The sequence below is a fragment of the Camelus dromedarius genome, unplaced genomic scaffold (assembly GCF_036321535.1).
Source record: "Camelus dromedarius isolate mCamDro1 unplaced genomic scaffold, mCamDro1.pat HAP1_SCAFFOLD_164, whole genome shotgun sequence".
NCBI lineage: Eukaryota > Metazoa > Chordata > Mammalia > Artiodactyla > Camelidae > Camelus > Camelus dromedarius.
Genome location: NW_026989842.1, coordinates 2,038,594 through 2,053,728, shown reverse-complemented (window position 1 = coordinate 2,053,728; position 15,135 = coordinate 2,038,594). Strand labels below are relative to the sequence as shown.

The following is a 15,135-nucleotide window of genomic DNA, read 5'->3' as shown; positions in this document are numbered from 1 at the left end:
TTCAGTCTCTCTGTCTCTCTCATTCACTTGTAACTTTCTCTACTGCTCTGGTTTCATTTGATTCCCACCCTCCTCCCAATCCCCAGATGAGTGAAATTAATTTCTGTGTGTCAGTTCCAAATTCCCGGGAAAGATGCTCTGTCCCCTCTGGATTGGTTGTCCAACCCATCAGTTGCAGTCAGAGGAGTGAGTCCCTCTGTGACCAGAGGAGGGGCTCTGCCCAGCCCCCCAGCCACCACTGTGGGAGCACATAGCTCTCCGAGGAGGAGGTACTGGCTGTGACTTGGTGTCACTAAGTGTGAATTTATCTCTCCTCTTGCCCCACATTCATCCTCCTAAACAAAGATGAAAATTAAACACTCCCGAGATTTGTGTCATGGAACACTCAGGGTGGGGGCTAAGAGGGCTGGATTCCCTGCTGAGTGTAAGGGGCTACAGTGACTCCCCAACGAGAGCCTGTAAAGGAAACAGCACCGGCCCCACTGGACATTAGGGTGCTAAGTCTGCGTGACATTGAGCCAGGCTTCTGACCACAGCTCAGGGGTCTGTTCTGACCGGTTAGTCTTTGAAACCAACCAGCTTTGGATTCCTCAATCCCTCCCTGAGGTTTTACCTGAACCACGAGCTTCTGTATCTCTGAAGACAGATGATGAGGACCCTTCACGTAAGGCATTTGCACAGCCCTGTGCGGGAATTTGTGCTGCACGGTCTGCCCGGCGAGCTGACCAAAGTTCGTATTTTACTGATCTTAGAAATAGTCTGGTTTCCTGATGCACTGTTTCACTGAACAAGCAACAGAAGCCACCTCTGGCTGATAAAAGCAAAAAAGGGACTTAATGAAAAGATACTGGGAGGGTGCATGGAGTGGCCCAGACCAGAGCCGACCCGGGGGCCGTAGGAGATGTTGGGGAGCCTCAGGCACCAGGCTGCGCAGGGTGCTACCGGGCCCCCTGCTGCCCCAGCAGGGACCCCACTCCTCCTGACACTCCACCTCACTGCAGGTTCATGTCCCGGCAGGGCCAGGTCACACTGAAGCCACCAGCACACACCTCAATGGGGGAGTTGGCCCCTTCTCAGCTGAGGGCGTGCCTGGTGTGGGGAGATGCCCAGTTAGAGGAAGGCGGTTCCCCTACTGTTCCGAGTTAATGCGCAAGTCAGTGTCCATCACTCAGGAGAGCCGGGCTGGTCGGACCTCATTGTGGTGACTAGGCCGTCTGAGTTCACGTATTACTTTTTAGGTTGGAAGGCCCAAGAGGGAGAAAAAGTGGAGGTTCTAGTACTTATTTTATATTTCCCATGTACCAGGTGCGGTAAGCAAGCCACTTCAGACAAGGCCCATAACAACCACATTAATAGGCCACGGAGAAAGTCATGCAGTCAGGCCTCTGCAGCCCCGAAACCCGTGTCCTCATCAGTTCCGTAGTTACCAGTGGAAGTTGTAGGGATTTATGGGACTGTGTGCTCCTGTGGGGGCTGGGATGTGTGTGTTTAAATCCACATCTTCAGAAACTCGGCCAGAACCACAGCCACTGATTGTCTGCATGGAGGCAGAGGAGGGGAGGCTTCCAGCCTCTGGTCCAGCTCGTGTGGAGCTCAGAAGTTGCTCCTTCTGTCCTGAAAACAACACCAGAGCTGAGGGAGCTGCAAACCCACTGCTCTTCTTAGATCCACAAGAAAACTGAGGGGGAAAGCTGCTCCCAACACAGAGAGGCAGCCGGGCAGGCTTGGAGAGTCACAGCTCCCAGGGCAGAACCCGCTTTTGTAAGAACCCCGGGGGCAGGCAGATTTAACAGGTCCCTGAGGCCAGCTGGAGGCTCAGCGTGGGGAAGTCCGAGTGTGACAACTCCAGGGGGCCAGTCAGAGGGGCCCCCTGCTCTTTTTCATGCATTTTACTTCCAGGACCGTTTCCTGTTCTCAGAGTGAAGATCATAGGAAAACTCCTCATGGTTCCTGCCAGGAAAGGAAAAAATAGCTCTATTGAAATACACCCAGAACATTCTCTTCCATTGTGGGTGGTTGTGTTTTGTTTTTTTTTTTTTAATGAGAAATTATTTTCCCAGAGCCTAACCTACCTGGGGGAAGGGAAATACCTTCTGTGTCACCCAAATTGGGGTGGGGGAAAGAGACACACTTGTGGAGGTCACAGCTCAGGGCACAGGCTCAATGAGAACTAATCACAGGACTACAGATGCCCTGCTCTGTCCCACTCCCCCAACACCTTACCTCCATTTCAGTAGGGCCCCTGTGTTATAACAGGAATAAAATTAAAAGAAGTAAATGTCTCAGGAGTGTCTAGGGAAAACCCAAAGACAGCGGGGAGATGGAAACAAGGACTCACGGGTGGCTTTAGCCTCTCGCACGAATAGCTGTAGCAAACTACACACAGCCCAGCCCCAGTAGATAAACAGAAAACCTCACAGAAGAAACTATTTATTTTGGTTCTCTTACCCAGTGCATTCCATGGTGCATCCTCGCCTAGAATTGAGTGGAAGCAAGTCCATCTCAGAAGGGACATACCTGAAGAGAAATGGCTTTCCAGACTCTGAAGGGCAGAGAAAGCACCAGCCTGGGTTAGAGAAAGGTGAGGGGTGGGGTAGGGGGTGGGCTGCCTTCTTCCCCAAATAAGGAACCTTCCTGAGGCCAGCACAGTGGGAGGGAGGGCCATAGGGTGGAAGCAGCCAGACTTCTTCCTGAGAAGTGATAGGATGCCTCCAAGGGACCATTCAGATGCCCAAACTGTGTCCTGATGGTGGGAGCCAGTCGGTCTGCCTCAGAGCCCAGGACTGAGGTGGGCGCACAGCAGGCCGGTCTTACTTGGCCGGATCAATTTCACTTCTCCGAAACCCTGTGTAAAACATGAAGCGTGGACGACCTGGTGAGCACAGCTCTGCCCTCAAGACCGGTTTCAACTCCTCTCTTCCCAGAGAACAGCATCTCTGAGCCCGCCCTTGGTGACCTCACAGAGATCACCCTAGTGGCCCAGGCTAGTGACCGGGAACATGTACCTTCCTGCAGCCAACCCCAGACGTCCACTGATGCATCATATACTGGCAAAGATGTGAGTTCCTGTGCATTGGTCTAACAGCAGAGACTCTGCCACAGGCCCAAGAGGTGGTGTGTGGGACAAGCAGGGGTGCAGGAGTGTACGCAGTGCAAAGGTGTAAATGGTGGCAGGGGTGCAGGGGCTGTGGAGGGTGCAGGCAGTTCAGGGGATGCGGGGGTGCAGGCAGTGCGGAAGGGCAGAGAGTGGCAGGGGTGCAGAGGTACAGGGAGTGTAGGGGTGCAGGAAGGTGCTCCGGCACGTGGCCAGGGTCAGAAGGCAAGTGCACATCCTCGCAGTCAGCCTGACCCCGGGAGATTAGTGCAATGGTCTGGGGTGGCGGAGGGGGCGGCGGCGGCGGCGGCGGCGGCGGTGGGTGGGAGGCTGCCCGGGCAAGCCGGTCGATTTCTTCTCTTCCCTGCAGCCTGGCCTGGGGGGGTGTTGGCCGCCGGAGATTCGCCAGATGTTGGACTCCAGGTAAGCTTGCTCCTGGGTGGTGGGGCGGTTAGGTCAGTGGGCGGTGGCAGCGGCAAGGGGGCGGAGCGGGGCTGCCCCTGGCGAACTGATGGAATAGCTGCCTTCTCCCGGCTGCCGGGCCTGGGAGCGGCCTCTGCTGCCCCAGGTCGCTGCACACACCTGTCCCACTCAGCAAGCTGAGTGGGGAGTGGAGGCGGTGTGGTTAAGGTGCAGGGCCCACGGGGATAGGGGGGCTGCCGCACGGAAGCCGGTCAATTCGCTCCGCTCTCCCCCGCGGCGGAGCCAGGGGCGGCTTCTGCTGCCGTAGAGGCGGGACGCCGGTCTCCAGGTGAGCTTGGTCCTGGGAGGCGGCGGCGGCGGCGGCGGCTGGGGGTTGGGGTCCGTTCCAGGGAGCTGCTCCATTTCTTCTCTCCCCCGCGGCCTGGCCTGGGGGCGACCTCTGCCGCCAGAGATTTGCCTGAGGTCCGACTCCAGGTGAGCTTGCTCCTGGGAGATGGGTGCGGTGCAGTCAGGGGGCTGGGATGGTGGTGGCTGCGGGGATAGGGAGGCTGCCCCGGGGGAGCTTGAGGATTAGCTCCCATGTCTGTGCCGCGTGGCCTGCAGGCGGCCTCTGCTGCGCCAGGTCCTGGGACAACCCTTTCCCACTTTGCCTGCTGGGGGCGGGAGGCAGGGTAGTCAGGGTGCACGGGTGGCGGGGGTCGGGGGCCTGCAGCGGGGGAGCGGGCACATTTGCTCCCATCTTCCCCGCGGCTTGTCCTGGGGGCGGTGTCTCTTGCCCTGGGTTAAGAGACACGTGTATCCTAGTCAGCCTGGCCCCAGGAGGCGGGCGTGTTACGTTGGGGGTGGTGGCAGCAGCGGCAGGTTTTCCCATGGTGCCGGTCCATTTGCTCCCATTTCTCCCCGTGGTTTGCCCTGGGGGCGGTCCCTGTTGTCCCTAGTTCGCCGGACGTCCATCTCCAGGTCAGCCTGCTCCCTAGAGGCGGCCACCGTGAGGTCAGGGGGCAGGAGCGGTGGCTGCTGTGGGGGTAGGGGGCTGCCTTGGGGAGCTGGTGGATTGGCTCCCGTCTCCCCGATGGCCTGGTGTGGGAGTGGCCTCTCCTGCCTCAGATCACCAGACACACCTGTCCCATTTAGCCTGCTGGGGGAGGGGCGCCCTGGGAAGTGCCTTTAAAGTGTGGGGGAGGCGACGGCAGGCGTAGAGGACCTGCAGCGCGGAGCCGGTCAATTTGCTCTCCTCTTCCCCACGGCCAAACCTGGGGGCGTACTCTGCTGCCCAAGAAGCCGGATGCCCGTCTCCAGGTCAGCTTGCTCCTGGGAGGCGGGCGCGATGCTGTCGAGGGGCAGAGGCAGCTGCGACGGCCGGCTGCCCCGCCTAATGGGGCCACTTCTTCTCCTCTCCCCTGACCTGGCCTGGGGACGGCCTCTCCCGCCCAAGATTAGCCTGAAACCCCACACCCGGTCAGGTTGCTCCTGGGAGGTGGGCGCGGTGACATCAAGGGTTGGAGAGGAGGGGGGCTGCCCCTGGCGGGCTGGAGGATAAGCTCCCATCTCTCTGGAGGCCTGACGTGGGGGTGGCATCTGCTGCCCCTCATTCCTGGGTCACCCTTCTCCAGGACATATTGCCCCGGGGGTGCTGTAGGCTGCGGGGGCGGCGGGTTGTTGGTGGGGGTATGGAGCTTGCCGCTTGGGAGCTGGTGGTTTAGATCCCATTTCCCCCGCAGCTTGGCCTGGGGGCAGCCTCTGTTGCCCCAGGTCGCAAAGCACTGTTTCCCTGACAGCTTAACCACCGGAAGTGGGCAGGATGTGCTGAGGGGGCGGAGGCAGCCGCCAAGGCAGCGACGGAGGGGGCTGTCCCTGGCCAGCCGGTCAATTTGTTCCCATCTCAACATTTGCTGTCCCAGTTTCGCAGGACGCCCTTCTCCAGTTTATCCTTCTCCTGGGAGGTAGGCTCAGTGCATGCAGCCCAAGGTCTGGGCTCTCCCCTGGGGAGGGGCAGAACGCTCTTCTTCTTCTTTGTCTTTATTCTTCAGCAAAGTGGTTACTGGCCCCAATTCTTAATTCTGAGAAAGTGTAGCCTGTGTTACGGAGGAGCTGCTGGACAGTGAGGTTTCTGGGTGGGTTTTCACATCAGCTGATGCCCCAGGCAGGCAGGAAATGTATTGCTTAGAGCTTCTTAGTCTGGAGTTGGGGGATGGCCCCGCCATCCTCACCATGCTTTTTAAAAATGTGTTACTCCCCTCTTTTTCCTAGGTGACATTTTAGGTTATTGGGTCCCAGATTGCTGGCACACTCATCCCTGTTCTCAAACATCTTTTAAACTTGGGTGAAGTGATAAGTTGGGGAAGAAGATGATTTACTGAAAGGTAAGAATACTTAAATTTGCATTAAAGCTACATTCTGTCAATCTTTCTCAAATGATTTTTCTCTGATTCTAAATCCATGACCTAGTGAATGTTGTACTCCTGTGTAAATCATTGATCTTCACATCACACTTGTTGAGTGGTCAACGAGATTTGTTATTTAGATTATTCCTGAAAGGAAAAGCTCAGGCTTTTGAGAATTCCTTGTCTGATGTCACCCAGGCAGTCACAGTAGAAGACAGAGCTGATATAAAAATCCCTCACCTGCCTGAACTGCAAAGCTTCTGGGATTACTGATCCCTGAAATGCAGGTGACTCTTGATGATAATCTGGGGGATGGTTTATATGATCAGATTCTTCCAGTCCTGTAAATGGGTTCCGTGGCCCCAGCCCCGGGAGAGCTGGTCATAAGGGCCATATCGTGAGGGGTGGGATGGGAAGGCAAGGTCTAAGAGCTGGCATCACTGAGATTCCACACTCGCTAAACACAGACCCCAGAGCCTAATTGTTGTCAGGTTCTGTTCTGGATTTGAGAGTGTGTTCAGACATGATTCTTGCCCTTCAGGGGTCACTGCCTGGGTGGAAGTAACCTTTACATAAATCTGGGGAGGATGACAATTAAGTAGATGGGCTGTTATGATTCTCAGTGTGCCCAGGCTCGCTCTTCCAGGCACTCGTGGGACTAACGAGAGTCATGTTATTCACTCATACACTGATTTATTACCCTTGAATTGATCATTTGTCCCACAGTAAGTGAAACAAGCGATGAGGAACCTGAGTTTTGTCCCCTTTCCTAGCACTGATTGTATCTGTCAGTCAGGCGCCCTGCGTATGCATTGTGAAATGGTGGTATTTCTTGCCCAATGGGACTGCACTGTCAGTTCTGAGAATCAGGGGAGACACGTGGGTAGGACAGCACACTGACACATATGGCACCCCCCCCACCCCATGAGACAGCATTGTCGATGCTTAGGTGACCCGATGTAGACCGCGGTGCTAAATCTGAGCATGTTTAGTGATCTTGGTGGCTATGAAAATACAGACTGCCGGTCCCTAATTCTGGAGACTCTGAGGGTGTGCACCCCAGAATTCTGCATTTTAAGAAGCACTTTAACTAATTCTGATGAAGATGATCTGAGTGTCCCACTGAGAAACACTGGTGTGCGATGCACCAGTATTGAGGATTCTCAGGGAGCGATGTTTTTTCAGGATGGTCCAAGGGCCCTCACGAGACTTTTGCCTTGGGTGTAATTGTATGTGTTCGAAAGTGATGTCTCTCACTTCCAGTGCTTGTCAGCATGCTCTGTGCAGGGATTTGCTCTCAGCAGATATCAAAAACTATAAGTCTTCAGGTCACCGAGCTAGAGTGTGGGCGATCTTTTATTTTGGTTTTCTTTATTGCAATGCGGAGTCTCCCGAGAAGAGATTCAGACTGAACAGCTTTGTGTCGGACTTTGGAAGACCGCTGGTGCCCAAGGGGTTCTCTGGCAGCACAATGACGAATCTAGGTCCCTCTTTCACTGCTACGTCAATGAAGTGGACCGCATGGACAAGGCCAAAGCTGGTATCCCAACCATAGCCCTTGACAGTGATGTTCGGCTCCAGGAAGCCATCAGATGCAGCAGGTGGCCAGAGAAGGAGCCTAACGGGCTCATGAAATGTGACACCCCCAGCTTCATCAACACGGACCAGAACTCTTCCTTTGGGGAAGATGATCTCCTGATTTTGGAACCACCGATTGTTCTAGAAAATAAGCCAGTTGCCCAGACCTCACACAAAGACTTGAATTGGAAATGTGCTTTGTCAAGTGTTTCTCTGAAGATGTGAAGTCTGTCTTTGTATGGCAGGAAGTCCCCTTTCACAAAATTGTATGTGTTTGTGTCTGAGAGAGAGAAATGGAGACAGACAGAAAGACGGAGACAGAAGAGAGCCCCCTCAGAAGAGAGCTAGTTAAGGTGAGTTTTTGTGCCTTAGTAAACATTTGGGGTTTTGGGGGGAACAAAGTATTTACACTGTCTCATTCTCCTCGTTGGAAACCTTGGCCCCGTCCTCAGTGTCAGCGGCCTTGAACGGGGTTGCCATGGTGCTTTTCATCTGGCGCTGCCACTTCCACGCTCTGCCTTTAGCACGTTGCTTTGCCTCCCAGGGCTGCCACCCTTTAAACTGTAAGGTGAGGAGTCTGGAGTAGATGATCCATCCCAGCTCTGCTGTTTTGCAAATTTCTGATTTCGTATTCGGATGAGGCTGGGATACACCCAGAGCAGCATAAACCAGGCCCTACCTCCTGTCTCTTGCTGGGGCATCCCTCAGGTCTGTGCCTTCTACTCAAGCCTTTACTGAGCCCAGCTTTTGTCAGGAGCCCAAGTGCCTACCGGGATGGCAGGAGACCTGTCTCTCCTGGTCACGGTGGCAGACATTTCTATTGGTTGTGCTGAAACAGCTCTTCTGAGATCCTCCGGCCACCCTTGCTCCAACCTGAGGACAGACCTACCGTTCCTTTCCTAGGAGGAGGATCAATCCATGGTGCATTTTATGACAATCCTGTCCCCAGGAATGCACGGAAGGTTATCAGCTGAGTGAGGGGAAGTGCCTCTGTGTCTCTGTGTCCCTGTATCTCTGTCTGCTCACAGTGCCCTGCCACCGGCTACTGAACAAGAAAAGTGCTATTCACCATGCTGTGTCTTTTGCAGATGTGTAGGTGATGGTCTTGTGGCTCATGTGTGGGCTTTGTGCTGGGATGGTGAAGGGCTTATAAATACCTCATCAACATGTATTCGAGATGGCCTGGTGCCACACAGACTTGATTCATGAAGGCATCAAGCCTGCACACTGGTTTGGAAACAACTTGGTTTTGATCAGTCACACTGCATGCATGACTCACTGCTGATCTCTGGGTGGTTTTTTCATTTTAGATTTATTCACCCAGTGTCTTGCTTAAGCTGAAAAATACATTTATTTCACTAGAATATTCTCAGATTCTTTGTTTTCACACATCCAGTTGTTTAATTCCTTTAAAAATCATTTTGTGTTTATAATGCCTCCTAATATCTATCATCTCTAGGTTCCCAGTGGCCTGAGCCATGCACCAGATTTGATGTAGGAACTGTTCCACCAAAAGAAATCCCTTTGCCATAATATCTTTTGAGGAAAATATTATTCTTTAAGGCTCTAACAGTAAATCGTAGAACAAAGCATGGAACATTTATTGTAGTTAATACATGTTCATGCAAAAAGAAATGATATTTTCATTAAACAATGTTGATTTTAATAACTTTTACTAATGTGAATATTATTACTCATAATTTAAGTAACCAAATAAAACCACAGTTATTTATTATGAAGTTTGAAAACTATTTACACTGTCTCTCAATTAGAGGTAGCTTTATTAGAAGACTGAAGGGTATTTAAAAGATGGAAAAATACCCATGATGACACCATCATTTTTATTAACTAAATATCAAGAACTGTGCAGGGTTAAGTTTGAACCCTCTGCAAGCTCTCAAGTTAGCATGAGGTAGTTTGTGGATGCTGCCAGAAGACAGGAGACTCCCCCAGGTTCAGAGACAAAGAACTTCTTGCCAGCACAGCAGGCAGCTTGGGGTTCATGTTCATGTTGGTTCCTGAGTTTCTTTCCTTTTGCTGTTCTAACAAAGGACCACAGACTCAGTGGCTTAAAGCAATACACATTCATCATCTCACTGTTCTTTTGTGCAGAAGTGCAAAGTCATTGTCAGTGGGCTTAAACCAACGTGTGGCCAAGGCTACGTTCCACACCGAGGCTCTAGGGAGGGATTCGTCTTCCTACCTTTCCCAGCTTGCAGAGGTGTTCACACTCCTTGGCCCAGGGCCCTGTGTCACTGTGACCTCTGCTGCCACTTTACATCTCTGTCTCTGACTATATAGATATAAAGGAAGAGTCTTCGACATCTGGTATGGACCCTTTTTCCTAAATGGACATTGTATCTCTATTTATGTGCAGATTAAAACCCCTTCCCTCCAGGGTGTGGTGGCATCAGCTCACAAGATTACCACTCTGGGCTTTAAGTGTCCTCTTTGTATTGACACCTGGGAACTTCTCTTTCCATAGTTAGCTCTGTGTTACATTTGTTGTTGTATTTTACCCGGCATTACTGAAAGTTTTACTTAAAATGGATCCTAATTAGCTCTGTTTACCTGTTTCCAGATCTGAAGGCTTCAGTTCTAGATTATCTGTTTGATTTCTCTTAAAAATACATTCCAGTATATTTCTCTGGTGAAAGTCTTTACCCTGTTGTCTATTCTCCCATAATTTCCTTATTTTCTTGAATATATTAAAAGTATTTTATAGCCTTTATTGGTAACTCTGATGCCTACATCACCTGGGGGTTTGCATCCTTTGTCTAATGTTTCTTATTCTCATATTATCCGTTATATAGTCTTGACATGTTGCATGTCTTGAAATTCTTTATTACATGGCAGACATTGCAAATGAAAAATCCATATGTTATTTTCCGTGAGAGGTTTTCTACCTTCCTGTTAGGCAAACAGGGTGAGGGACTGATCATGTCGCTCCAATCAGGCGCTGAGGTGGATCAGGACTGAAGTGCCTTTTTTCTTAAAACAGCTTTGAGGTATACTTGGCAAAGTAATTTTCACACGTATAAAGTGTACAGCTAATACGTTTTGACATAAGTATATCCCCAAGAAACCATGACCACATTCAAGAGAGTGAACATACCCATCACCCACAAAGCTTCTCTCCTGCCATTTGTTGTCCCTCCCTCCCTCCCCATCTCTTCCCCTGGAAACCATTGATCTGCTTTCCATCACAACATATTGGTCTGCATTTTCAAGATCCTTGTATGAATGGATTAATGCAGTATCTACTCTATGTTGTCTGACTTCTTTCATTCAGTGTAATTATTTTGAGAGTCATCTGTGTTGCTGTATTAATAGCTTATTTTTCTTATAGCAGAGTATTGTTTAGTGCTGAGTTTTTACTGAAGAGTTTGTTGTGAGCAGTGTTTGGATAGACCATCATTTGTTTCTCCATTTACTTCTTGATGGATGCATGGGTTATTTACAACTTGAGCTATTATAAATAAAATTGCAGTGAATATTTGGTTACAAGTCTTTATATGGACATATGCTTTTCTTTTCTAAAGCACCACATGAGGAATATCTGGGTTATATGGTAGATAGGTATTTACCTTTTTTAAAGAAACTGTTAAAGACTTTTCCAAAATGGTTGTACTATTGTAAATTCCTTGTGGTGTGTATCAGCTCTGGTTGCTCTACTTCCTTACCAGCACTTGGTAAGGTCGGTCTTTCTAATCGTATTCATTCTTGTATGTATGTGTACTAGTATCTCACTGTGGTTTTTGAAAGCATTTCTCTAATGACTAATGGCATCTTTAATCAGCATCTTTTCATATGCTTATTATCCATCTGGATATCTTTACTGAAGTGTGTTTTCTGGCCTCATTCATTCATTCAGGTGTTTGCATTATTATTGAGTTTTGAGACCTCTTTATTCTGGATCAGATACAAAGAGAGACCTTTATCAGATATATGATCTGCAAATAGCTTCTGTCTAAGGCTTGTCTTTTCATTTGCTTAGCAGTGTTTAGAACAGCTTTGAAGAGTCTTCATTTTGATAAAGTTCACTCTATCAGTTTCTTTTTAAAATAGATTATACTTTTGGTGTCATAGCAAAGAAATATTTGCCAAACCCAAGGTCATAAAGCTTAAGCCTATGCTTTTTCTCCTAGCTGTTTTATAGTTTTAGATTTCCTATTAAGATCTATGATCCATTGTGACTTAATTTTTGTATATTTTGTGAGGTGTGGATCAAAGTTCATTTTTTTTTTTTTTGCATATCACTATCTAATTCTTCCAGCACTACTTGTTGAAAAGATCCTTTCTCCACTGCATCCTTTTTGAGAATCAATTGTCTATATAAGTGTTGGTTTAGTTCTGAACATTCTATTCTGCTCCATTATTCTATTTTCCTGTTTTACACCAACACCATACTTTCTGATTACTGTAGTTTAAAAAAAAAAAAAAAAGGCTGAAAATCAGATAGTGCAAGTCTTCCAACTTTGTTTTTCTTGTTCAAAATTGTTTTGGATATTTGGGATCCTTTGAATTTTTATATGAATTTTAGAATCAGTTTTAAAATTCCTTACATCCTGTTCTGCCAAATTTCCACCCATGTCTTTGGCCATCTCCAAAGCCACATTTTCTGAAGAAGTCTCTCTAGATCCCAGGTGAAAGGAATTTCTGTTTCATCTGTGCTCCAATCACATTTGATAATATTTGATTACATTTATTCATATTTGGCTGGATGTACTTGTGTGATCTTTCCTGCCATATAGTAAATCTCTCAAGATTTGGAATCTTGACTTGGTTCCCTCTGTCTGCTGAGAAAACTAGTTCTATGCTTTGCAGGAGTGAGCCCTGCAGTAAGAGGTATCTGCAGCACACATCTAGCTCATTGCTTGCATATCGTCAAGGAATCCTGCCGATTTAGAATTGTTTATTGATTGTTGTCTCCAAGACGGCTCAGCCTTTTTTATTTCTATTGCTACTGCTGCAGTTTCAAAGGAAAATGGGCTAATTATTTTCCAAATATCTAAACATACTGTAATTGAGCTGTGACGCAAATTATGTGCTGCTGTTTCTTAACAACCTGCTTAGTGTTCACAGGTACCTTCACTCATGGAACTTTTGGGAGAATGTCATATCCTCAGAGATAGCAATGCTGTCTTTGGCAACCTGAGCGGTAGTATCTGAACTCACTCCTGCTGTTTTTCCAGTGCCCCCTCTAGCACTCCTCCAGCCCTCCATGGGGGGCCTGCAGTTCTTCCCTCGAAAATCCTGTTGTTTCTCAGGAAGAATTCCCTATGAAACATATTCATGTCCTTCTTGTGGGGACATTCAGTCCAGAGACCTGACAGCAGGGGAAAATGTTTAGACTGCTTTTGGTAGAACGTAAATTCTTCCATACTTGTTAGAAGCAAATCCAATGAGGAAACTGTGTTGGCATCTAACAAATCAGGATAAATGTCTGATGAGGAAGATCAGCTTCCCCATCCCACTCAGGCGTCATGTTGATGTGACGCTCACCTTGGCTAACATTTTCTCCTGTGAGCAACGTGAAGTTCAAGACGTTATGAATGGCTTTTTGTTTTTCTTCCTTAGTCTTTCCACATTCACTGTGTCTGGTGAGATTATATGAATCCTGCTTATTTTCAGCCCAGCACTAAGCTTTTTAAAAGGATCACGTGTTTAAAAGGCTAGTGGACAATTTGTTAGAAGATTGAAATCCTTAGACTTTGGTCCTAGAGTTGAATCTTGGTTACTGGTGAATGAGAATTCCCGTTAAAATTTTAAATTCAGTGATATAAAGTTTTAAAAATAGTTAAATATTAGTCAATTTCATTAAACACTACAGCAGTTATTTACTTTTAAGCCTGTCTCTGGGGCAATTTTGCAATGATTCCCTCCCTTTATTAATTCCCTCTTTATCAGAATCCTTGAGAGGTCCCTGTCATCATTGTCAGTATCATCATCATCATCACCATCATCATGGAACTGATTCCTCTGGGAGATTCTAGGAAAATAAAGAGCTGGACGGGGTTATGTGCAGGTCAGTGTGTGCATATACAGTAAGAACAGTTGTCAGACATTAGATTCAAGATACCCATTCCATTTAGAGAAGAATGTGGTCATGAAATCCTGATGTGCTGAATGAAGGAAGCGATGGGAACAGGGTAGTCAATGGAAAGGAGGAGGAAGTGAGCGAAGCGGGGAGCATAGGTCCTTGGTTAGGTGATCAGCACATTGGTGAGAATGAGGGGAGTGTTATGGCAGAATCATGTCCCTCCCCGGCCACAGGGTAGCCACCTGTGACATGTTACTGTACATGGCAAAATGCATGACAGATATTTTAGGACAAAAATCTTAGAGGATTTCTGTCTTCTAAATTGTCTATCAGTTAGCATTTTAAACCCATGATACATTATTAAAGATTAGTGCAGGGGGACAAATAAAAAGGATTCATATAATCTCACCAGACATACTGAATGTAGAAAGGCTAAGGAAGAAAAACAAAAAGTCATTCATATGTGCCTTGAACCATAAAATGCCCATGAGAGGAAATGTTACACAAGGTGAGTGTCACAGCCACATTCATAATGCCTGAATGGGATGGGACAAGGGGATCCTGAGATGAGACAATAGGGCGAGTAGCCTGGATTGTCCAGGTGGGCTGAATGTAATCACAGGGGTCCTTGAAATGGAGGACATTTCCCAGCTGAGTTTAAAATCAGAGGGAGGTGTAGCCATAGAGCAATGTTCAGAAAGGCTGCTGACCATGAAAATGGAGGAAGTCGTGGGGCACAAGCTAAGGAAGGTGGGTGACCTCTGGAAACTGGAAAAAAACAACAACAACAAGGAAACATTCTCTTCTAGACCCTCTAGAAGGAAGGAACCCTGCTGCTACCTTGAATTTAGCCCAATGAGAACTGTGTTGGATCTCTGACCTCCACAGCCATAAGCTGATAAATCTGTGCTGGTTTAAGCTCTTAAGCTTATGGAAATTTCTTACATTGGTAAGAGGAAAATAACATAGTGAGCCGTAGTGTAACGGATTAAAGGTATAGGATGGGGTGTGGAGAGGATTCTGACATTTACAACTAAAAAACAACCAGGTGAAGTGGAAGGTGTTTTAAGGAAGACCTACCTGGCAGGGCTATTAAGCAGACTGGAGCGAGGGGAGCATTGGAGTTAGAGGAATCAATTAAATCTCTACCAGAAAAATAAGGAATAAAATGTAACAGGGCTTCAGTGATAGTGGATGTAGGAATGGAAATGGGCAGAGAGACATAAATATTACTTTGAAATTAGCTACAGGTTTGATGACTGCATGTTGGGGAGACTTAGCCGATGTGTGGACTGAATGTTTGCATCCCCTCAAAATCCATATGTCGAAACCCCATCTCCCAGGGTGATGGTATTGGGAGGTGGGGCCTTTGGGACGTGATTAGTAGGATAAAATGAGGTCATGAGAGTAGAGCCCTCATGAATGGGATTAGTGTTCTTATACAAGCCCCCAGAGTGCTTGCTTCTCTCTGCTCTCTGGGATATGAAGATATTGGGAAGACAGCCATCTTCGAGCTGGCAATCCTCTCAAGGATACATTGACCTTGAAAGTCTCAGCCTCCAAACCATAAGGAATATGCTGGTTGTTTAAGCCACCCGACCCACGGTAATTTG

The 15,135-nt window shown here is 48.2% G+C and overlaps 1 protein-coding gene across 9 annotated transcripts in view; it reads left to right on the top strand.

Annotated features, from left to right (window-relative positions):
- Window positions 1–15,135, top strand: part of LOC135320917 (uncharacterized) — a 140,317-nt gene that overhangs the window by 6,292 nt on the left and 118,890 nt on the right. For 3 of the 9 annotated variants that reach the window (XM_064484126.1, XM_064484127.1, XM_064484128.1), the window contains exons 7-12: window positions 2,453–2,581; window positions 2,925–3,058; window positions 3,465–3,517; window positions 5,296–5,460; window positions 5,768–5,880; window positions 7,289–7,832. In XM_064484126.1, the coding sequence (XP_064340196.1) occupies window positions 2,453–2,581; window positions 2,925–3,058; window positions 3,465–3,517; window positions 5,296–5,460; window positions 5,768–5,771 (485 nt within the window). In that variant the 3' untranslated portion in view covers window positions 5,772–5,880; window positions 7,289–7,832. The other 6 variants (XM_064484132.1, XM_064484131.1, XM_064484133.1 and 3 more) reach the window with 6 other exon arrangements.